The sequence below is a fragment of the Nerophis ophidion genome, linkage group LG07 (assembly GCF_033978795.1).
Source record: "Nerophis ophidion isolate RoL-2023_Sa linkage group LG07, RoL_Noph_v1.0, whole genome shotgun sequence".
Lineage (NCBI taxonomy): Eukaryota > Metazoa > Chordata > Actinopteri > Syngnathiformes > Syngnathidae > Nerophis > Nerophis ophidion.
In genome coordinates this window covers 14,593,517-14,618,608 of record NC_084617.1, presented here as the reverse complement: position 1 = coordinate 14,618,608, position 25,092 = coordinate 14,593,517, and the positions used below count along the sequence as shown (strand labels likewise).

Here is a 25,092-nt window from a genome sequence, read left to right as displayed (position 1 = left end):
CCCTGTGAACATTTTTTTAATTCAAGTACCCCCTAATCAGAGCAAGTCATTTTTGGTTGAAAAAAAAGAGATAAAGAAGTAAAATACAGCACTATGTCATCAGTTTCTGATTTATTAAATTGTATAACAGTGCAAAATATTGTTCATTTGTAGTGGTCTTTCTTGAACTATTTGGGGAAAAAAAGATATAAAAATAACTAAGAACTTGTTGAAAAATAAACAAGTGATTCAATTATAAATAAAGATTTCTACACATAGAAGTAATCAACTTAAAGTGCCCTCTTTGGGGATTGTAATAGAGATCCATCTGGACTCGTAAACCCAATTCTAAACATTTCTTCACAAAAAAAGAAATCTTTAACATCAATATTTATGGAACATGTCCACAAAAAAATGTAGCTGTCAACACTGAATATTGTATTGTTGCATTTCTTTTCACAGTTTATGAACTTACATATATAATTTGTTGAAGTATTATTCAATAAATATATTACGAAAGGATTTTTAAATTTTTGCTATTTTAAGAATACCCCTTCAAGTACCCCTAGGGGTACGCATACCCCCATTTGAGAACCACTGGCTTAAGAGATACTCCTGGCTCTGAATTTGTTCATTGCTATTTTTATGTTTTTGTGCATTACTTGTTGCCGTCATCATTAAACGAACAGGTTACTCATCAGTTACTCAGTACTTGAGTAGTTTTTTTCACAAAAATACTTTTTACTTTTACTCAAGTAAATATTTGGGTGACTACTCCTTACTTTTACTTGAGTAATACATCTCTAAAGTAACAGTACTCTTACTTGAGTACAATTTCTGGCTACTCTACCCACCTCTGTGTGCAAGTAATGGTGCAGATATGTAGCAAACGGGAGCGTTTTAGAAGCCATTGTTTTGGTTGCGAAAACAAAAATAATTAACCAAAAAAATTGACATCACGACAGAGCTTTTTTTTCATTTATTTTCAGTTAACAGTCTCGTATAAAAGACGCCTCGGCCTGACACTGCAGGTGCTTTACGTCTCGCCTTCCTGCTTGAGGTGAAGCTCCTCCTCGCTTTTCCTCCCGGACTCACTTGACCCCCTTTGTTCTTCAACAAGGGCGGATCTCGTTCGCAACCTTTATTTATTTATTTTTTTTATTCAATTTGGTCTGTCCTGCAGTCTCAGCTCGACCCCAAACACCCTTCTATCGCTACTTCTCTTATCTCCCGACATGGTCTGGTATGAGGGGGCTGGGCTTCTTGGCCATTGGAGGTGATTTATTTCTACAAGCAGGTAAAAATGCTCAACAGCCCATCCAGCACCCCCCACACCCGCCCCCGCGCTCATGTGTTCTTGATGGTTATGGTGATTGGCTTTTATTCGCGCCTGCTCGCCGTGCACTTTTGCATCCTCGGAGGACTTTGGTCTGACTTTGCCAGAAGTGCTGAGGATGCTCTTTTGAGGCTGTGCGTGGTTCTCGCCATCATGACCTGTCAATCATTTGGATGTCTAGGTCTGATGCATCCATCCCAGCGGCCTCCATACAGCCTCTAAACTCTAAACATTTAAAACCGTTTTAAGTCCCGCCTCTTTCATTTGCATGATTTTGCCTAATTCCTTGCTTGCTATGTCATCACCTGCAGTCCTTCTCATCCATAAACTCGTCCAAAATGCCCTTGCCTGATCCCGCTGGATCAAAGGTGTCATTAGATAACTGTAACCATAACATGTTTATAGTGCTTAGATGTTTTTTTTATGTCCACATGGTTCAGTGCACTTGACTTTGTGAGGCACATTTTTTGTTAATTTGTGTTTTTCCCCCCTCCGCACCATGAAGAAGAAGGGTAGCTTAGATTTCTACATATGCTGAGACATCAAATTAATATACATCGACTAAAATAACTCTTGGTGCCTGCTGTTGTGTATTTGGGATCTGCATAAGTCCCGAAAATTTTAAATAAAACCAGGAAGGTAGATTTTTATAAAACAATCTTGCCTTCCTTTATCCCAGGTGTGTCAAACCATATTTGCCAACCCTCCCGGATTTTGCGGGAGAATCCCGAAATTCAGTTACTCTCCCGAAAACCTCCCGGGACAAATTTTCTCCCGAAAATCTCACGAAATTCAGGCAGAGACCTGAGTGAGGACAGCCTGTTTTCACGTCTGCTATCCCGCAATATAAACAGCGTGCCTGCCCAATGACGTTATAACTGTAGAATGATCGAGGGCGAGTTCTTGCTTTCTTACGTGGGTTTATTGTTAGGCAGTTTCATTAAGGTCCTCCCAGCGCGGTAACAACACACAACAACAGCAGTCACATTTTCGTCTACCGTAAAACAGTTTGTCTGCCGTAAACAGCAATGTTGTGACACTCTTAAACAGGACAACACTGCCATCTACTGTACATGCGTATGGTTAGAAAAATTGTGAGAATAGAACAAGGATTGACAATTCAACCCTTAACTCAACAATGAGTAGATGAGTGTTATGTGTGTGTATATATGTAAATAAATGAACACGGAAATTCAAGTATTTATTTTATATGTATATATATATATATATATATATATATATATATATATATATATATATATATATATATAGCTAGAATTCACTGAAAGTCAAGTATTTCTTATATATATATATATATATATATATATATATATATATATATATATATATATATATATATATGAAATACTTGACTCTTAACCACGCCCCCAACCACACCACGCCCCCCACCTCCCGAAATCGGAAGTCTCAAGGTTGGCAAGTGTGTCAAACTCATTTTAGATGGAGGAGAAAATCTACTCCCAAGTGGGCCGGACTGGTAAAAATCACGGCACGATTACTTAAAAAAGGGGTCAGCATGTTTGACGTGTTGGCAGAAGCGTACCCTACTGCTGCTGAACGATGTCGGCAAACCTCCCTCCTCCATTGTTGTATCGCACCGCGAAGCCGAAGTGTTTCCAAAGGGGAGATGTTAACGAGGCAGGAGGGTCTTCTTTTGCATGTTGTCCTAGCCCGGTCGCTACTAGCTGGCCGTGTATTTTGCCTCGCTTTGCATTCTTTACACAACGTGCGGTGCGTTACCGAGAATGTTCGTGTGGAAACTCGTTCAGTACACCTCCGAACCGAACCGAAACCGCCGTACCGAAACGGTTCAATACAAGTACACGTACTGTTACACCCCTAGTATTAAAATAATATAATATACATTAGTTGATGTGGGACAATTCTACTTCCAAGGTTCTGTTGTATTTTAGGATCTTTCTACTCAGAGGCTGAGAGGCATCAGTGTTTATTGTGCAGCCAGCGAGTGTTAAGTTGGGGTCCACGTTAATCAACATTAAACTGCCTCCAGTTGTCGCTCAGAAGAAATACAATGACAAAACTTTTCTTTTACATATAAAAAGTGCAAAATTAAAGTTTCAAGTCAACTCAGCCTCAGATTAATCCCTCCCCCCCAGCCTGGCTAACTTGGTAGTAAGAGGATATATGGCCTTATTCTTCTTCCACCATAGAAGTGGGTCAAAATATAGTTCTAATGCAAAACAGCAACCCCCCGCAACCCCGAACGGGACAAGCGGTAGGAAAGTGGATGGATGGATGGTCTTAAATGTGCTGCTATTAAAACATTTGTTATTGCTTTAGCCCTGCCTGGCTCGCCGAGGAGAGGCTGCTTGAATACAGTGTTTGCACCGCCTCAAAGGGGTCAGCATGTTTGACGTGTCGGCAAACCTCCGTCCTCCATTGTTGTATCACACCGCGAAGCCGAAGTGTTTCCAAAGGGGAGATGTTAACGAGGCAGGAGGGTCTTCCAGGTCTGGCTTTTGCATGTGGTCCTAGCCCGGTCGCTACTAGCTGGCCGTGTGTTTTGCCTCGCTTTGCATTCTTTACACAACGTGCGGTGCGTTACCGAGAATGTTCGTGTGGAAACTCGTTCAGTACACCTCCGAACCGAACCGAAACCGCCGTACCGAAACGGTTCAATACAAATACACGTACTGTTACACCCCTAGTATTAATATAATGATACATATTAGTTGATGTGAGACAATTCTACTTCTATAGTTCTGTTGTATTTTAGGATGTTTCCACTCAGGGGCTGAGAGGCATCCATGTATATTGTGCAGCTAGCGAGTGTTAAGTTGGGGTCCACGTTAATCAATATTAAACTGCCTCCAGTTTTCGCTCAGAAGAAATACAATGACAAAACTTTTCTTCTACATATAAAAAGTGCAAAATTAAAGTTTCAAGTCAACTCAGCCTCAGATTAATCCCTCCCCCACCAGCCTGGCTAACTTAGTGTGTAAGAGAACATATGGTCTTATTGTTCTTCCACCATAGAAGTGGGTCAAAATATAGTTTTAATGCAAAACAGCAAACCCCCGCGACCCCGAACAGGACAAGCGGTAGGAAAGTGGATGGATGGATGGTCTCAAATGTGCTGCTATAAAACATCATTAGTTATTGCTTTAGCCCTGCCTTGCTGGCCAAGGAGAGGCTGCTTGAATGTGGTGTTTGCACCGCTTCAAAGGGGTTAGCATGTTTCACGTGTCGGCAAACCTCCGTCCTCCATTGTTGTATCACACCGCGAACCCGAAGTGTTTCCAAAGGGGAGATGTTAACGAGGCAGGAGGGTCTTCCAGGTCTGGCTTTTGCATGTGGTCCTAGCCCGGTCGCTGCTAGCCTGCCGTGTGTCTTGCGTCGCTCTGCATTCTTTACACGTGCGGTGCGCTACCTAATATGTCCGTGTGGAAACTCGTTCGGTACACCTCCGAACCGAACCGGAACCCCCATACCGAAACGGTTCAATACAAATACACGTACTGTTACACCCCTAGTATTAATATAATGATACATATTAGTTGATGTGAGACAATTTTACTTCCATAGTTCTGTTGTATTTTAGGATGTTTCCACTCAGAGGCTGAGAGGCATCCATGTTTATTGTGCAGCCAGCGAGTAAAATGTGTTTGTTGCATCGTTCTGCACAGGGGGGCGGGGAGCGAGCAGGTTAACAAGGGGCAGCGAGCTGAATGGCGAGCGCCGTGTCCTCGCCATTGTTGTCCTCCCATTCCGTCATTCACAATGGGAACCATAGTGATGATAAAACCGGCTCTGCTTTAGGGTCCATTCACCCCGACAGGCCGGGGTCTGCAAGCAGCAGGCGTGCGGCGTGCTCCAAACAATATTGATGCTGCCGCCGTGCAAAAGTATGACGAGCACACACCGAGAGCCGAGTTCGAGTTCCTCTAATTAGACGGGGGAGCAACACAAGACGCTTGTCTGCCTTCAGCCTTGATCAAGGTGCACGAAATGAGCACGAGCGGCGAGGCCAAGTGCGTGAATTTCCCCGAACATTTCACATCATTTGCAAAGACGGACAGTTTGAGGAATGAGTCGGACGGATTAAAAGGCTTCGCCCTTTCAGGTTGGCCTTTTGTGCTGGCGTTCGCTCAACTCTCGAGATGATTAGGAGTTGTGTGCAAAAGCAGAGTGAGGTTGCAGCGGCGGGCTGAGGGCGGCTTGGAGTGGCCACTCGACATTCTTACTCGCGATTTAAAGGAGACCGAAGCTCTGCCTGAAAGACCAAGATAGAGTAGGGACCTTTGCAGTGGCACACCCCTAAGAGGGGAACGTCACTTTTTTGGGGAACTTGCCTGTCATTCACAATCAAAATGTCTGTGTAAGAAAAGAGGGCATATGATTTTCTTTTTTTATGCATTCTATTTCTCTCTGGCACTTAACGACGGTGGACGCTCCCCTTTCCTCTCCCTTATCTCTCCTGCTTGCTTCTTTGTCTTGTCTTAACTTTCTTGTTGCCTCTTTTTGCACTGCTCTCCAAATCTAAACATTGGAACTATTTAACTGGCCTCAACAAAATTGACAAGATCTTGGGTTTGGGGGAACCTGCTGTCGTGACGAAGCGGTTGTTGCTGGACACACGACCGACTCCTGGGAGAAGAAGGAGGGCCGCGTGCCTGGCGACCGTTTTCTGTCGAGGACGTGAAGATATCTACCTATTCGGAATTATGACAACAGAACATCAGCTGACTGGAGTAAGCGTTGCTCTGGTTTGTCGACAAATTGGAAGTTGCTGGCAGTCTTCAAAGTACCCCAAAGCTGCCACAAATGATCGGAGGATGCGGGAAGAACTGTGGATTACATCGGACTGTCTACCCCGCAGTTTTTGAGGACCAGTCATAGACAATTTTAGAGTGAAAAGCAAATTTTATTTTCACTCGCATACAAATCATTTTAACTTGGATTTTTTTCCCTGGCTTCGAGACTCTCCCGAAGATCACTGCAGGAAGACACAACAAACTCCCTTTTTTGTCTCTCATGGACACACACCTGTTGTTGTTGACTTTGGACTAGCGACGGCAAATACATCAAGGCCGCGGAACAGAGACACACTATAGCCTTATACACACACATACACACACATCCACAAAAAAAATATACGCCACACATACACCCTCCTGTCCCCCAATCCAATGCCCTCGACGCTAATCCCGTAGGGGTGATGAATGGATGGTCAGCGCCTGAGAGCTGCGGCCTACCGCCATGACCTTGAACTACCTTCCCTCTGTTGCTAGATATCTCGAGATGTATGTTGTAATATGTATATGTGCTTTGCCATGGAGGTTTTTTCTCACTCCGAACTGGGCCCCCTTAGGAGCCCAGTCTGGATTGTATTTTTTTACTCATCCTTCCCTAGCGTTTACCTTTTTCCCATCTTTTACGAGGCGCCTTATGGCGACCCATCAGCGTTCTTGTTCTGTAACCCTGTACACTGTTTGTTTGTCTAATCTTGAACAGGTTTGTGCTGAAAACTAAGTTTCGTTGTACTTGTGCAATAACAATAAAGACCTACCTACCTACCTACCTACCTACCTACCTACCTATGTAGGGCTGTAGCATTCAACCAGACATTATTGTGAGGTTTTGTATCAGTGTTCCTAAAAATAGATATACCGGCCCCCAGACACATTTTTTCTCTAAATATGGCCCCCAAGTCAAAATAATTGCCCAGGCCTGCTCTAGAGCCAATTTAGTGTTGCCAATCAACCTATCCCCAGGTGCATGTCTTTGGAGGTGGGAGGAAGCCGGAGTACCCGGAGGGAACCCACGCAGTCACGGGGAGAACATGCAAAGTTCAAGTGTCAGCACTTTGATAAAGAAAGTGAGAAACACCGTTGAATTCAAATAAGAACAAATAGTAGTAATGTTCATGTATTCATTTCATTCATCCTTTATATGTGTTTCACATTGTTTACTGCATCAAAACTATAATTATTCTCTATAAAAAGTTTTCAATCAATCAATTATTGTTTTTTTATATAGCCTTAAATCACAAGTGTCTCAAAGGGCTGCACAAACCACAACGACATCCTCGGTTACAGAGCCCACATAAGGGCAAAGAAAAACTCACCCCAGTGGGATGTCAGTGACTATGAGAAACCTTGGAGAGGACCGCATATGTGGGCAACCCCCCGAAAGCAATGGATGTCGATCAGGTCTAACATGATATTGTGAAAGTCCAGTCCATAATGGATCCAACATAACGGTGAGAGTCCAGTCCAAAGTGGATCCAATGTAGTAGCGAGAGTCCCGTCCATAGTGGAGCCAGTAGGAAACCATCCCAAGTGGAGGTGGATCAGCAGCGCAGAGATGTCCCCAGTCGATACACAGGCGAGCGGTCCATCCTGGGTCCCGACTCCGAACGAGCGGTCCATCCTGGGTCCCGACTCCGGACGAGCGGTCCATCCTTGGTCCCGACTCCGGACGAGCGGTCCATCCTGGGTCCCGACTCCGGACGAGCGGTCCATCCTAGGTCCCGACTCTGGACAGCCAGTACTTCATCCATGGCCACCGGACCTGCCCCCCCCATAAGGGAGAAGGGGGCAAAGGAGAAAAAGAAAAAGAAACGGCAGATCAACTGGTGTAAAAAGGGGGTCTATTTAAAGGCTAGAGTATACAAATGAGTTTTAAGATGAGACTTAAGTGCTTCTAAGTTATACATTTTTGGGGCGTGCTAAACAAATTCACTGGGTTATTTCCTTTGGGGGGGAAATTGCTTCAAATTTCGTACAATTTGGTTTTCATCAGACTTTTGGGAGCAGATTACCGTATTTCCTTGAAATTGCCGCAGGGCATATAGTAGGAATTACTGCCGGGTCAAACTCACATCGCAAAATAATTAGCGCATGCTTAGTATTACCGACTGGTCAAACTCATGACGTCACGCGTGACACTTCCCCTGTCATCATTTTCAAAATGGAGGAGGCTGATTTCAATACCGGTAATTTGAAATCGCATAAAGGGAAGAAGATTAAGAGCTATTCAGAAGGAGTTAAGGTCCAAGCTTACATCACACTCAAATTTTTACTGCATGCCTTTGGTAAGTGCCGGAGTGAGAAGAGGTTTTAAAATAATTAGCGCATTCTTACTTTTACCGCATGCCTTTGGTAAGCGCAGGAGTGAGAAGAGGTTTTAAATTAATTAGCGCCACCGGTGGCAATTCAATGAAATACGGTACTTACAAAAATCAAGGTGCGGTTGTGCTTCCTGCGGGATGTCTTATTTTGAAAAGGGAATTTGGTTCCGCGGCGTGTCCAAATGTCTCCGTGAATGACCGTCACCTCACCTTTTAGAAATGAGCGCCGTGTCCCTAATTGACATAACGAGCCATCTGGTGCATGTGTGACTAAACTCTCCTCCAAAACCAGCCTAAATTAATTTTCTCAGCGGCCATCATGACCTTTTTTTCTTCTTTGCCATATGCTGTGTCCCCAGGTTCTTCTTACTACGACAACGTGAGGCCGCTGGCGTATCCCGATTCCGACGCCGTGCTGGTCTGCTTTGACATCAGCCGCCCGGAGACTTTGGACAGTGTCATTAAAAAGGTAGGTTTCAACCATTTTTGGCTGTAATAACTGCTGCCACTCTGGCCAACTACCAGCTTTTAATCCCTCTGCCCTCTGGTGGCTGTGCCGTAATGGAGCAAATCACAGCCCGGTTTTTAGCAGGGCGCTCTTTTATCTCATCAAAATGTCCACGGATACTTGACCTTCTATGCTCGCGAGAATGGAAGGTCAGAGGGGGTAGTCGGGCGGAATATCAGATACGCAAATTAGCCTCGGCAGCTGCATCAAAGTGGAGAGAGAGGCTGTTCGCGCCTAATGAGAGTGAAGGGAAAAACACTGCAGTGATGGAGATTTACCGTGAAACATCACCTTATTAACACCATACACTGCAAAAACTGAAATCTGAGTAAGATTAAATATCTCAAATAAGGGTGATATTTGCTTATTTTCTGTCTGATAAGATAATTCTTCTCACTAAGCAGATTTAATTTTACTTGTTTTAAGTGTTTTGCTCCTAAATGATCTCACTTGTTGCTGAGATTTGATGACCTATATTGAGTAAAAAAGGCTTGAAACTAGAATATCAACTGTTGCAAAGCTGTGTCAACACAAGTATAAAACTGCTTTTTCAAAGTAATAATTCTTATTTCAAGCATGAACAAAAAAAAAAAATCATGACTTTGACACAATTGTGTGTCATAATTAAAACAGATGACAGCCAAATGGACTCTGCTGTTTTATTTTCAATGAAACAGGAGAGAATACGTACTCGTATAGTAATACAGTTGGCGCAGTACAATAAACGTACATTATTTAAACATTTAACATGTGACATTTCAAACTATTTAGAACAGAAAAAAAAGTATTGGCATGTATATATATATATATATATATATATATATATATATATATATATATATATATATATATATATATATATATATTTAGGGCTGCGAATCTTTGGGTGTCCCACGATTCGATTCAATATCGATTCTTGGGTTCACGTTTCGATAATATATCGATTTCTTTCGATTCTCGATTCAAAAACGATATTTTTCCAATTCAAAACAATTCTGTATTCATTCAATACATAGGATTTCAGCAGGATTTACCCCAGTCTGCTGATATGCAAGCAGATTGGCAGATTTTTTAAAAAAGCTTTTATAAATGTAAAGGACAATGTTTTATCAACTGATTGCAATAATGTAAATTTGTTTTAACTATCAAACGAACCAAAAATATGACTTATTTTATCTTTGTGAAAATATTGGACACAGTGTGTTGTCAAGCTTATGAGATGCGATGCAAGTGTAAGCCACTGTGACACTATTGTTCTTTTTTTTTTATTTTTATAAATGTCTAATGATAATGTCAATGAGGGACTTTTAATCACCGCTATGCTGAAATTATAACTAATATTGATACTGTTGTTGATAATATTCATTTTTGTTTCAGTACTTTTGGTTTGTTCTGTGTCGTGTTTGTGTCTCCTCAATTGCTCTGTTTATTGCAGTTCTGAGTGTTGCTGGGTCAGGTTTGGTTTTGGAATTGGATTGCATTGTTATGGTATTGCCGTGAAGTGGTTTGTTGGATTGATTAAAAAAAAGAAAAAATACATTAAAAAAAATACATAAAATTGATTTTTTTTTAAAAATGAGAATCGATTCTGAATCGCACAACGTATTCGATTCAATTCGTATTCGAATCGATTTTTCCCCACATCCATTATATATATATATATATATATATATATATATATATATATATATATATATATCTATATATCTTTTTTTCTATCTTCCTTCCGGTGAGGGCGGTCTCATTTTTTACCGCTCCCTCTTCTTCCAGCTTGATCTCATTGTTTTTGTCTTGTCTGAACTTTTTTGAAGCCTCTTTCTTTGCGCTGTACTCAAATCTAAACATCAGACATGGAAAAGATCAGCTGGACTCTCGACGCAATTGACAAAATGTTTTCCACGAGGAAAAGAGGTTCGGGGGAGCCTGGCTGCCCTGATGGAACCATTGCTGCGGGGTGCGTGAGAGATTCCTGAGAGGCACATGGAGAATCATGTGCCTCTCAGCCCTTTCCATCGAGGACGTGGAAGATATCTACCTATTTGGAACTGTGATCGCGGGGCACTTGCTGAGTGGGCTGGGTATAGCTCTGGTGTATCGTCAAATTTGTAAGACGATGGCAGCCACTCAAGGAGCCCAAAATCGTTTCGTCGCAATGGATGGTTTGGGCAGGGCTGTGGGAACACAGACTGCGGCGATTTCTGAACTGAATCGCAAGATGGATCGCATCATGGAGAAGCTTGCTGAAAAGAAAAATTGAATTGAATTTGAGAGCACCCAGCATGGACAAATAGAACAGACAAGTCATTGTTTTGTCTGCTCGCAGAAAACAAACATCCTAATCTACGATTTGACTCCCTCGAATGGCCTTGACACTGTGAAAACAGGACCAGGCTGTTCTGAAAAACACCCCTGAGGATACCCAATGATGGACGCTTTTCACCTCCCTCTCTCCTCAACGACACCTGGAGTCGAACTTTTGCAGACCGGCCTCAGTATAAAAAACATTACATCATCACACCCAAGACAATTGGGGATACACACACACACACACACACCACTCCTACCCCACGCCTTCACCACCGCTTTTTCCCCTTGTGGTGATGGTCGGATGGCAGCGCTTCAAAGCAGCGGGCGCCTTCCAGGGCCCCAACTCCCCGTCCCTCTGTTGCGAGTTTGTCGTGATTAAATGTAACGTGTTTATGTGTGCATTGCATGGATGTTTTTTTCCCACTCCAGGCTAGGACCCTTTGGAGCCCAGTCTGGATTGTATTTTTTTTACTCATCTTTTTCCCCAGCGTTTTACCTTTTTCCCATCTTTTACGGGGCGCCCATCAGCGTTCCTGTTCTGTAACCCTGTACACTGTTTGTATATATATGTATGTGTGTGTGTGTATATATATGTGTATGTATGTATGGGGTGCGTCTCTATGGATCATTTTTCAAGCTGCTGTGTGCATTTCAGGTGTACATTCAAGCTCAGGAATAATGAATATGTCACCCATGTGCAATATTTATCTTGATTACGTTGCAATATTTGTATACAAAGGGTTTCCAGGGGTCATAAAAAAGCAGTTAAACTAATTAAATGGATTTTGCGAAAATTAAGGCCTTAAATGCCATAAAAAGCAATAAATATCATGTCCAGAGGCATTTAAACATTTATACTATTGTTTGCCTAGGCCGATAATTGAATGATAAATGAAAATGAACTTGATAAATTGCTATGTCTGTGTTTACATACACTTGTAAACAACATAATGTCATGGCTGTCTTCAGTTTCCAATCATTTCTACAACTCTTATTTTTGTTGTGATAGAGTGATTGGAGCACATACTTGTTGGTCACCAAAAAACATTCATGAACTTTGGTTCTTTTATTAATTTTTTATGGGTCTACTGAAAATGTGACCAAATCTTCTGGGTCAGAAGTATAAATACAGCAATATTAATATTTGCTTAAATGTCTCTTGGCAAGTTTCATTGCAATAAGGCGCTTTTGGTAGCCATCCACAAGCTTCTGGTTGAATTTTTGACCACTCCTCTTGACAAAATTGGTGCAGTTCAGCTAAATGTGTTGGTTTTCTGACATGGACTTGTTTCTTCAGCATTGTCCACACCTTTGGGAAGGCCATTCTAAAATCCGAATTCAAGCCTGATTTAGCTATTCCTTTACCACTTTTGACATGTTTTTGGGGTCATTTTCCTGTTCGAACACCTAACTGCGTCCAAGACCCGCCCCCCCCTCCGGGCTGATGATTTTAGGTTGTCTTAAACAATTTGGAGGTAATCCTCCTTTTTCATTGTCCTATTTACTCTCTGTAAAGCACCAGTTCCATTGGCAGCAAAACAGGCCCAGAGCATAATACTACCACCACCATGCTTGACAGTAGGTGTGGTGTTCCTGGGATTAAAGGCCTCACTCTTTCTCCTCCAAACATATTGCTGGGTAGTGTGGCCAAACAGCTCAATTTGTGTTTCATCTGACATCACATAGACACAGATAAGACCTTCTGGAGGAAAGTTCTGTGGTAGAAGTTGTAGAAATTATTGGAAACTCAAGACAGCCATGACTATGTTCTTTACAAATGTATGTAAACTTTAGACCACAACTGTATATTCAATGTTTTATCAAACATATTTTTTTAATTATTTACTGATATCTTTATATCTCCCAGCCCTCAAAGGCCTACTGAAATGAGATTTTCTTATTTAAACGGGGATAGCAGGTCCATTCTATGTGTCATACTTGATCCTTTCGCGATATTGCCATATTTTTGCTGAAAAGATTTAGTAGAGAACGTCGACGATAAAGTTCGCAACTTTTGGTTGCTAATAAAAAAGCCTTGCCTGTACCGGGAAGTAGCAGACGATGTGCGCGTGACGTCAAGGGTTGTAGGGCTCCTCACATCCTCACATTGTTTACAATCATAGCCAGCAGTAACTAGAGCTATTCGGACTGAGAAAGCGACAATTTCCCCATTTGAGCGAGGATGAAAGATTTGTGGATAAGGACGCTTAGAGTGAAGTACTAGAAAAAAACAAAGAAAAAAAATGAAAATGTGACGGCGGCAGGCGGCGTTTCAGAAGTAATTAGACACATTTACTAGGATAATTCTGGAAGATCCCATATCTGCTTATTGTTTTAATAGTGTTTTAGTGAGATTGTAAAGTCATACGTGAAAGTCGGAGGGCTGCGGTGAACGCCAGTGTCTCTCAGAGAAGCCGAGGAGCCAAGATCACAGCTGCCTTTTTGAGCTGCAGGAGGAGGTCCTATAATCCACTGATGTCTCCGGTAAGAGTCAACTTAATATCACAATTTTCCCATCCAAAAACTTGCTGGTTGACGTAGAAAAACATGTTCGCTTGACCGCTCTGTGTTAAAGCTTCACAACAAAGAAACACCGGCTGTGTCTCGGTGCTAAAGGCAGCTGCAATCCACCGCTTTCCACCAACAGCATTATTCTTTATAGTCTCCATTATTAATTGAACAAATTGCAAAATATTCAGCAACACAGATGTCCAAAATACCGTGTAATTATGCGATGAAAAGAGACGACTTTTAGCCGTGTGTGGTGCTGGGCTAATATGTCCACTACAACCGCGTCATCATTCCGTGACGTTTTCAACAAGAAACTCCGCGGGAAATTTAAAATTGCAATTTAGTAAACTAACAAGGCCGTATTGGCACGTGTTGCAATGTTAATATTTCATCATTGATATATAAACTATCAGACTGCGTGGTCGGTAGTAGTGGGTTTCAGTAGGCCTTTAATGTAACAATACAAACATTCTTCTTCTCTCATGTCACAACTTCTCAGTTAGTTAAGCGACCCCACTCCAGTGGTGTGGCCCCACATGGTTTGCGCCCTGGGCGGTCGCTCACATTGCCCACAGCAAAACCCGCCACCGGCCATAAAAACCCCGCTGTGTAAAAGACAGCCTAAATATGGTCGGTGTGGTATACGTTCCTTTTGCGGTCTATAATCTTGAAGCCACATGTGTGTTTGTGTGTGTTCTCGGTCCCCACTGATGTGTTAAGTGGACTGCCGGGATCTCCAAATATGCAGCCCCCCCGTGTAGACTTTGTAGATCTAACCCAGGACCCCTACAACTTCAGTGCATGCTGTCAACAAGGGTAGAGGCACCTCGGCTTTTCCCATGAATCCCTCCACAGGCGGGGGGTTTCACCATGACCCCTGACCCCCCCCCCCCCCCAGCCTTGAACCGTCATGCCGGTAATCTCAGTTTCTCAGCTCATTGGCCCCTGGGTGGAACACCAGTTGCCACAATGGCCATCCCAGATTAGACTCTTGACCTGCTCTGACAAGCAAGGTTGCCGGATGGCAGCTGGGAGAGGAGCCTCTAACAATCAATGCCTTTGATTGGCGCATGGCGGCGGCGTAGGGGGTTGAGAGGTCAGAGGTTGACTCGAACATCAGACGTGGCATGCGTTGTATTCCGGGGATGCAGAAACTGTTGTTCCCGGAGATCAGGGGCGTCAAACGTACGGCCCGTGAATTGGTTTTATCTGGTTTGCCAAGTATAAAATTGACTCTGAAAATTTTGAATGGAAGAAACAACTGTTCTAAATGTGTCCAATAAATGTCGCCATAGAAATTATTTTTGTCTTTGTAGATGATGCTACACATGTACAAAATAAACCACGTGATATCAGGACGTCAGTCGAGGAAAATGATCCAACTACATGAATAATATCCTGTAATTTGATTTTGATATACCGGTAATTTTTTTATCTTGATAGATTGAAAGTTAACACCAGTGAGTTGACTGATGAACATTATCACTAGGGGTGTGGGAAAAAATCGATTCGAATACAAATCAAATCGAATACGTTGTGCGATTCAGAATCGATTTTCTTTTTTTTTTTAATCGAATTTTTTTTTTATATCAATCCAACAAACCACTACACAGCAATACCATAACAATGCAATCCAATTCCAAAACCAAACCTTACCCACCAACACTCAGAACTGCAATAAACAGAGCAATTGAGAAGACAAACACGACACAGAACAAACCAAAAGTAGTGAAACATAAATGAATATTATCAACAACAGTATCAATATTAGTTATAATTTCAGCATAGCAGTAATTAAAAATCCCTCATTGACATTATCATTAGACATTTATAAAAATAATAAAAAAGAACAATAGTGTCACAGTGGCTTACACTTGCATCGCATCTCATAAGCCTGACAACACACTGTGTCCAATGTTTTCACAAAGATAAAATAAGTCATATTTTTGGTTCGTTTAATAGTCAAAGGGGAACATTATCACAATTTCAAAAGGGTTAAAAACAATAAAAATCATTTCCCAGTGGCTTGTTGTATTTTTTGAAGTTTTTTTCAAAATTTTACCGGTCCCCGAATATCCCTAAAAAAAAGCTTTAAAATGCTTGATTTTCGTTATTTGCGATGCGACTATCCATTTCCCTCTGACGTCATACAGTGCTGCCAATGTAAACAAACAACGGCGAATACCACAGCTAGACTTAAACGATTTAATAGATTACGCATGTATTGAAAAGGATGGTTGGAGTATGAAAGTATTGAAGAAGAAACTGAAGCTAGTGAGCGAATAGCTATTGACGCTATTCATAGCCATAGCATGGCCGAATAGCTGCGTTAGCATCGCCGGTAAAATGTGCGGACCAAACGATCAGGACTTTCGCATCTCGTGACACTGGAGCAACTTAAATCCTTCGATTGGTAAGTGTTTTTTTTTTTAATTAAATGTGGGTGGAAGTAAACGTAATATAGTTGCAAATGCATCTGCAGGTTATCCATACATCTCTGTGCCATGTCTGCTTTAGCACCGCCGGTAAATAGCAAGTTAGCGTCGATTAGCGTAGCATGTTAGCATCGATTAGCTGGCAGTCAACATCAACAAAACTCACCTTTGTGATTATGCTGACTTTATAGTTGCAAATGCATCTGCAGGTTATCCATACATCTCTGTGCCATGTCTGCTTTAGCACCGCCGGTAAATAGCAAGTTAGCGTCGATTAGCGTAGCATGTTAGCATTGATTTAGCTGGCAGTCACGCCGCAACCAAATATGTCTGATTAGCACATAAGTCAACATCAACAAAACTGACATTTGTGATTTCGTTGAATTTATTGTTGCAAATGCATCTGCAGGTTATCCATACATCTCTGTGCCATGTCTGTCATCGCCGGTAAAATGTGGAGACACTCTGGCACATTCAATGGGGGTCTGGCGGCAGACACTTTTGCATCTTCGGGCCAGTGGTGCAACTTGAATCACTCATTATTAGTGATGTTGCACCCTCCGACAACACACCGACGAGGCATGATGTCTCCAAAGTTCCAAAAAATAGTCGAAAAAACGGAAAATAACAGAGCTGAGACTCTGTGTTTGCAATGTGTTGAAAATGAAAATGGCGGCTGTATTACCTCGGAGACGTCACGTTCTGACGTCATCGCAAAAAGAGCGATAAACAGAAAGGCGTTTAATCCGCCGAAATTCACCCATTTAGAGTTCGGAAATCGTTTAAAAAAATATATGGTCTTTTTTCTGCACCATCAAGGGATATATTGATGCTTACATAGGTCTGGTGATAATGTTCCCCTTTAAAAAAAATTATATTATTGCAATCAGTTGATAAAACATTGTCCTTTACAATTATAAAAGTTTTTTTTTTTTAATTAACTACTCTGCTTGCATGTCAGCAGACTGGGGTAGATCCTGCTGAATTCCTATGTATTGAATGAATACAGAATTGTTTTGAATCGGAAAAATATCGTTTTTGAATCGATAATCGAATCGAATCGAAAAAAATCGATATATTATCGAATTGTGACCGCAAGAATCGATATTGAATCGAATCGTGGGACACCCAAAAATTCGCAGCCCTAATTATCACATAATTTATTCAAAAAATATAAATAACAACAAATAAAGTATATATACTATTAACCGCAACAGGTGATTGCAAAAAAAAACATAAAACATTATGATTTGTACATCCATCCATCCATCCATTCTCTACAGCTTATTCCCTTTTGGGGTCGCGGGGGGCGCTGGCGCCTATCTCAGCTACAATCGGGCGGAAGGCGGGGTACACCCTGGACAAGTCGCCCCCTCATCGCAGGGCCAACACAGATAGACAGACAACATTCACACTCACATTCACACACTAGGGCCAATTTAGTACAAGTTATTTTTAAACAAAGAAAACAATCGGTGTGAAGCGACTGGGATGGGAATCAGCACCTCCAAATCCGAGTCCATGGTTCTCGCCCGGAAAAGGGTGGAGTGCCATCTCCGGGTTGGGGAGGGGATCTTGCCCCAAATGGAGGAGTTCCAAGTACCTTGTAGTCTTGTTCACGAGTGAGGGAAGAGTGGATCGTGAGATCGACAGGCGGCGTCATCAGTAATGCGGACGCTGTATCGATGCGTTGTGGTGAAGAAGTAGCTGAGCCGGAAGGCAAAGCTCTCAATTTACCGGTCGATCTACGCTCTTATCCTCACCTATGGTCATGAGCTTTGGGGTATGACGGAAAGGACAAGGAAAAGTGGCCGAAATTAGTTTCCTCCGCCGGGTGGCGGGTCTCTCCCTTGGAGATAGGGCAGGGGTCGGCAACCCAAAATGTTGAAAGAGCCATATTGGACCAAAAATACAAAAACAAATCCGTCTGGAGCCGCAAAGAAATACAAGCCATATTGCATACAGATAGTGTGTCATGAGATATAAATTGAATTTTGAGGACTTAAAGGAAACTAAATGAGCTCAAATATAGCTACAAATGAGACATAATGATGCAATATGTACATACAGCTAGCCTAAATAGCATGTTAGCATTGATTAGCTTGCAGTCATGAAGTAATCAAATATGTCTGATTATCACTCCACATAAGTCAATAACATCAACAAAACTCACCTCTGTGCACTCATTTACAACGTTAAAAGTTTGGTGGACAAAATGAGACAGAAAAAGTGGCATGAAACACGTCTTAGAAAGTCGGAGAAGTTATAGATGTAAACCAGGGGTGCCCATTACGTCGATCGCGAGCTAGCAGTCGACCGTGGGGGGTGTGTCAGTCGATCTCCAGCCAGGCTTTTAAAAAAAATAGACCTAAAAATTAGTGATCATCAATCTTCACCAAGACGTCACTTAAATGACATTCACGGTACCGGAGGGTCTTGTGAGATGACGCTGGCTGCTGCAAGATCATTATTATGAAAATATGACCGAGAGGAAGGCGAGAAACACTTTTTATTTCAACAGACTCTCGCGCCGTACCTTCCGTCAAAACTCTAAAGGCCGACAAGTGATGTGCACGCCAGCTTTCTGAGGGATCACTTGTGCACGCCAGTTTTCCGAGACTCTTATTTTGTTAGCGCAGGCAGCATGAAGCAGGGCTTTTATTGTGAAGATAGGAAATGTGCAGTCGGCCTTTAGAGTTTTGACGGAAGGGACGGCCCGAAAGTCTGTTGAAATAAAAAGTGTTTCTCGCCTTCCTCTGTCATTTTTTCATAATAATGAACTGGCAGCAGCCAGCGTCATCTCACAAGACCCTCGCGTGCCGTGAATGTCAATCAAGCAAGCTACGGAATTTGCCGCCAATGTTTTTCTTGTAAAGTGTATGGAAGCTGGATGAATTAGATGCCAAAAACCAACCACTTTCATGTGGTATTGTACAGAAAGGACAACTTTTTTTCTCCTCCATTTGAAAATGTGGGCGTTATCATCATTACTGTCTGATTCCAATCAATGCAAGTCATCAGAATCAGGTAATACACCAACTTATATTCTTGTCTTTGTGAAAGAAAGACATCTATATGTGTTACACATGCTTGTATTATCATTAAACACATTTAACTTGTTTACAAAAATGTCTCCTTCATAAAAAAAAATATATACATTTATATAAATGAGGTAGATCCCCTCGAGTTGGTCAATTGAAAAGTAGCTCGCCTGCAGAAAAAGTGTGGGCACCCCTGATGTAAACAAACTACGGTGAGTTCAAAGACCGCCAAAATCAGTAGGACAAAACGGTGCCCGACAAATACTCGAATCTGTGTAGCATGTTTAATATAAAACAGTGTGCTTTATAACAATTAGGGATGTTTGTGTCACGTTTGTCCTCCTACAGAAACCATATTGAAACAAAAAATATGTTGTTTTCCTCTCCTCTTTTTCCATTTTTCATATATTTTTGAAAAAGCTCCAGAGAGCCACTAGGCCGGCGCTAAAGAGCCGCGGGTTGCCGACCGCCAAGATAGGGTGAGAAGCTCTGTCATCCAGGAGGAGCTCAAAGTAAAGCCGCTGTTCCTCCACATCGAGAGGAGCCAGATGAGGTGGTTCGGGCATCTGGTCAGGATGCCACCGGAACGCCTCCCTAGGGAGGTGTTTCGGGCATGTCCGACCGGTAGGAGGCCACAAGGAAGACCCAGGACACGTTGGGAAGACTATATCTCCCGGTTGGCCTGGGAATGCCTCGGGATCCCCCGGGATGAGCTGGACGAAGTAGGCTGGGAATCAGGAAGTCTGGGCTTTCCTGCTTAGGCTGCTGCCCCCGTGACCCGACCTCGGCTAATTGGAAAAAGATGAACGGAAAACAATCTGAAGTTGCCTTTAGTTTTGAGTTATCGTGCCGTGATTTTACTCACTTGGCAGTAGATTTTTCTCCATGTGGCGCCGGATCTAAAATGAGTTAGACACCCCTGCTGTAGAGCCTGAGAGGTGACATTTGGCACCGTTTAGAAGCAAAGAAAAAGTGTTTTTTAAAGCTCGTTTGAGGAAAACATTGATCAATTGACTTCAGCCTTGATCAAAATAGCAATCCATTATGTGACATATGGCATATCCCAGCAAACTAATTTGATTTCTCCATGCATGAAGACATTTGGACGGGGCACAGACCTCTACCAAGGACAAATGTGCAAAAAAATTGAAATGAGCCACCTTTCCACCATTTGTGCCTTTTTTTTTTGCAGCGCCTGGTACGGTCCATGCTCTTCATAGTCAGCTCATTTATAAACGACACATTAAAAATAGAAAAAATTCTCATCAAACCAATAACATTTATTAATACACACAAAAGTACCAATAAGTAGTACCTTTGTGTATCGGTATCGATTCCAGATACCGTATTGGGGGCGGCGTGCCTCAGTTTGTAGAGCGGCCATGCCAGCAACCTGTGGGTTCCAGGTTCAATTCCCGCCATCAAAACACTTTACACCAGTGCCACCCCCGCTGGTTTAAATGTAGCTTAAAGATACGGATAATGGGTTTCACTTTGTAAAAGCGCTATATAACTTCACTTCACTTCTGGCAATTGGTACCGTATTGGTTAAAATGTGAATGGTACCCATCCCTAAAGGCATAACGCTATAAGCTATAACACTAACCAAGAAACGTTCGATATTGGCTTTTTTGCCGATATCCGATATTGTCCAACTCTTAATTACTGATTCCGACATCAACCGATACCGATATATATACAGTCGTGGAATTAACACATTATTATGCTTAATTTTGTTGTGCTGCCCCCGTTGAATGCATTAAACAATGTAACAAGGTTTTCCAAAATAAACTCAAGTTATGGAAAAAAAAAATGCCAACATGGCACTGCCATATTTATTATTGAAGTCACAAAGTGCATTTTTTTTTTTTTAACATGCCTCAAAACAGCAGCTTGGAATTTGGGACATGCTCTCCCTGAGAGAGCATGAGGAGGTTGAGGGGGGGGGGTGTTGAGGTGGGGGGATATTGTAGCGTCCCGAAAGAGTTAGTGCTGCAAGGGGTTCTGGGTATTTGTTCTGTTGTGTTTATGTTGTGTTACGGTGCGGATGTTCCCCCGAAATGTGTTTGTCATTCTTGTTTGGTGTGGGTTCACAGTGTGGCGCATATTTGTAACAGTATTAAAGTTGTTTATACGGCCACCCTCATTGTGATCTGTATGGCTGTTGACCAAGTTTGCCTTGCATTCACTTGTGTGTGTGAAAAGCCATAGATATTATGTGACTGGGCCGGCACGCAATAGCAGTGCTTTTAAGGCATGCCCCAATGTTGTTGTTTGGGTGGAAATTTGTCAGGTTTTCCCTTGACAGTTTGTCTGTATTTTAGTTTTTTCCTCTGCATTTGTCTGTTTCCTCTGTGTTTAGTATCTCCTGTCTTTAGTTCCTGTCTAGTGCTCTTATTTTGTCAGCTTCCTGTCTTGTTCCCTGAGTGCTGTGTTCCTCCTCAGCTGCGGCTGATTGGCACCTGGCCACACCTGTTGCCAATCAGCCGGCTCCTATTTGTACCTGCTTTGTCTTGTGTCAGTTGCTGGATCATTGTATTGTATTGTCATTTGGACTTGTCGTTGCCATATTTTGCTCTTGTCGTGTCGATGTGATTCTTTTCAGCTATTACCTGTCGTGCTACATTTTGTCCTGGTCGTCGTAGCGGTAAGCTGTTCTTGTTAGCCATTAGTTATTTCCAGTTTTTCTGTTTGCTATCCACTAGCTTCCATGCTAAAGTCCCTTTTTGTTTTTCTAGCTTCCAGTGCTAGCTCCCTTAGTTTATTCCGCCCACGTGCATGCTTTTTGTTTGTTCTTGTTTAGTTTTAATTAAATCATGTTTTCATATTCTATGCCTGCCTCCGTCTCTGCATCTTGGGGTTCGTCAACAACAAATAACTCTGACAGAATTGGGAGAAATTCGGGAGAATTGTTGCCCCCGGGAGATTTTCGGGAGAGGCACTGAAATTCGGGAGTGTCCTGGGAAAATCCGTAGGGTTGGCAAGTATGACCGGGAGACGCAACTGCTCTGTATTTCTCCCTACGTCCGTGTATCCCTCCGTACAGCGGCGTTTTGAAAAGTCATAAATTTGAAACCGATACCGATAGTTTCCGATATTACATTTTAAAGCATTTATCGGCCGATAATATCGTCAGTCAGATATTATCGGACATCTCTAGTTGTGTAGTAGGCACAAAGTACCTACCGGTGCACTTGTATTTTGCTCTATTCTCGTGACAAAAAGCAATTCCAAATAAGCAACAAAAAAGGCGTTTTGGGTATTTCTTCTGTTGTGTTTATGTTGTGTTACGGTGCGGATATTCTCCCAAAATGTGTTTGTCATTCTTGTTTGGTGTGGGTTCACATTGTGGCGCATATTTGTAACAGTGTTAAAGTTGTTTATACGGCCACCCTCAGTTCAAAAACAAGCCCAAAACCCCGGAAATCTTGCAAGCCCAAAGTCGCTTATATTATGCAGACACTAACCGATGCCTTCGATGCAATGTAGTTTTAAAACATTCCTAGTGTACTATTTTGGACCCCAGACTGTTTATTTTATGAGCAAAAGTTGAAAAATGTACACGTTTAAATCAACCAAACCACGTCTCTTGCACTACCAAACACAGCAGAACAGAACCTAAGGGTCGATCAGAACGGCCGAGTAATGCATTGGCGTTGTCTGTGCAGTGGCAAGGCGAGACCCAGGAGTTCTGTCCCAACGCCAAAGTGGTCCTGGTGGGCTGCAAGCTGGACATGAGGACCGACGTCAACACGCTGAGGGAACTCTCCAAGCAGCGGCTCATCCCTGTCACTCATGAGCAGGTAAGAATCTCATGCAATACCTATATTTCCTCCAGGAATTTGCAAAGTTGTGACTGCGCCGTTTCACGCAAATTTAATCATTTATCCACGGCCTGGCAACTTTGCCCAATGCCCACAACTTCCCTGCACACTTTGGTCAATCACTGTCATTTTCGCCAATCAAATGTGTTTCTGTAATTTCTTTTTACTTGCAATGTCAATAATTCATACCACTCAAATGGGCACGGCTCATGTCTACGGCGCTAAGCCTCTTGGGTAATGTAGTATAGAAACATCTATTTCCCTATATTAATCCAAGGTAAGACAATAAGGAACAGATCTTCATTTGCAAAGAGGCAGCATTGACATGTTAGAGATGTTGAAGTGTGATAATAATCCCATCGTCTCTCATTTAGCACAAAAATGTGCGCTATACTGTGTCATCAATCAGTGTTTATTTATATAGCCCTAAATCACAAGTGTCTCAAAGGGCTGCACAAACCACAAAAACCTCCTCGGTTCAGAGCCCACATAAGGACAAGGAAAAACTCACAACCCAGTGGGATGTCAATATGAATGACTATAAGAAACCTTGGAGAGGACCGCAGATGTGGGTTTCTCCCCCTCCCCCCCATATTAAAACGATAGAAATAAACAATACTATCTAAATGGTAGCAAAATATTGGTGTAAAAAAAAAAATAGTGATAGAAATAAATAATATCATCTGCGATGGAAATTAACGATACCAACTATACAAAAGCTATCGAGTATAATTATAACACTTATATAAGTGTTTAAAGTATTTTTGATAGTAGGCTAATATAGACACTTACATCATGTGTTGTCTTTGTTATAAATTTTTTATACGACTTTTAAAGTCATTTTGATAGTAGGCTAATTTAGTTAATATAGACACTTACATCATGTGTTGCCTTAATTCAATCAATCAATCTTTATTTATATAGCCCTAAATCACAAGTGTCTCAAAGGGCTGCACAAACCACAAAGACATCCTCGGTTCAGAGCCCACATGAGGGCAAGGAAAAACTCACAACCCAGTGGGATGTCAATATGAATGACTATGAGAAACCTTGGAGAGGACCGCAGATGTGGGTGCCCCTCCCCCCCTCGTTGGGGGGGACCAGGTGCAATGGACGTCGAGTGGGTCTCGCATAATATTGTGAAAGTCCAGTCCATAGTGGATCCAACCTAATAGTGAGAGTCTAGTCCATAGTGGGGCCAGCAGGAGACCATCCCGAGCAGTGACGGGTCAGCAGAGCAGAGATGTCCCCAACCGATGCACAGGAGTGCGGTCCACCCTGGGTCCCGACTCTGGACAGCCAGCACTGCATCCATGGCCACCGGACCTGTGCCCGCCCTTCCACAAGGGAGAGGGGGGCAGAAAAGAAAAGAAACGGCAGATCAACTGGTCTAAAAAGGGGGGACTATTTAAAGGCTAGAGCAGGGGTGCCCACACTTTTTCTGCAGGCGAGCTACTTTTCATTTGACCAACTCGAGGGGATCTACCTCATTTATATATATCATTTGTATTTATTTATTTATGAAAGAGACATTTTTGTAAACAAGTTAAATGTGTTTAATGATAATACAAGCATGTGTAACACATATAGATGTCTTTCTTTCACAAAGACAAGAATATAAGTTGGTGTATTACCTGATTCTGATGACTTGCATTGATTGGAATCAGACAGTAATGATGATAACGCCCACATTTTCAAATGGAGGAGAAAAAAAGTTGTCCTTTCTGTACAATACCACATGAAAGTGGTTGGTTTTGGGCATCTAATTCATCCAGCTTCCATACACTTTACAAGAAAAACATTGGCGGCAAATTCCGTAGCTTGCTTGATTGACATTCACAGCACCCGAGGGTCTTGTGAGATGACGCTGGCTGCTGCCAGTTCATTTTTATGAAAAAATGACAGAGAGGAAGGCGAGAAACACTTTTTATTTCAACAGACTTTCGCGCCGTCCCCTCCATCAAAACTCTAAAGGCCGACTGCACATTTCCTATCTTCACAATAAAAGCCCTGCTTCATGCTGCCTGCGCTAACAAA

At 42.3% G+C, this 25,092-nt stretch overlaps 1 protein-coding gene across 1 annotated transcript in view; it reads left to right on the top strand.

The window, feature by feature from the left end:
- Positions 1-25,092, top strand: part of LOC133555927 (rho-related GTP-binding protein RhoN-like) — an 86,820-nt gene that overhangs the window by 49,749 nt on the left and 11,979 nt on the right. The window contains exons 3-4 of the mRNA XM_061905399.1: positions 8,789-8,898; positions 22,900-23,034. Coding sequence (XP_061761383.1) covers positions 8,789-8,898; positions 22,900-23,034 — 245 coding nt within the window. The remainder of the gene's footprint in view (positions 1-8,788; positions 8,899-22,899; positions 23,035-25,092) is intronic.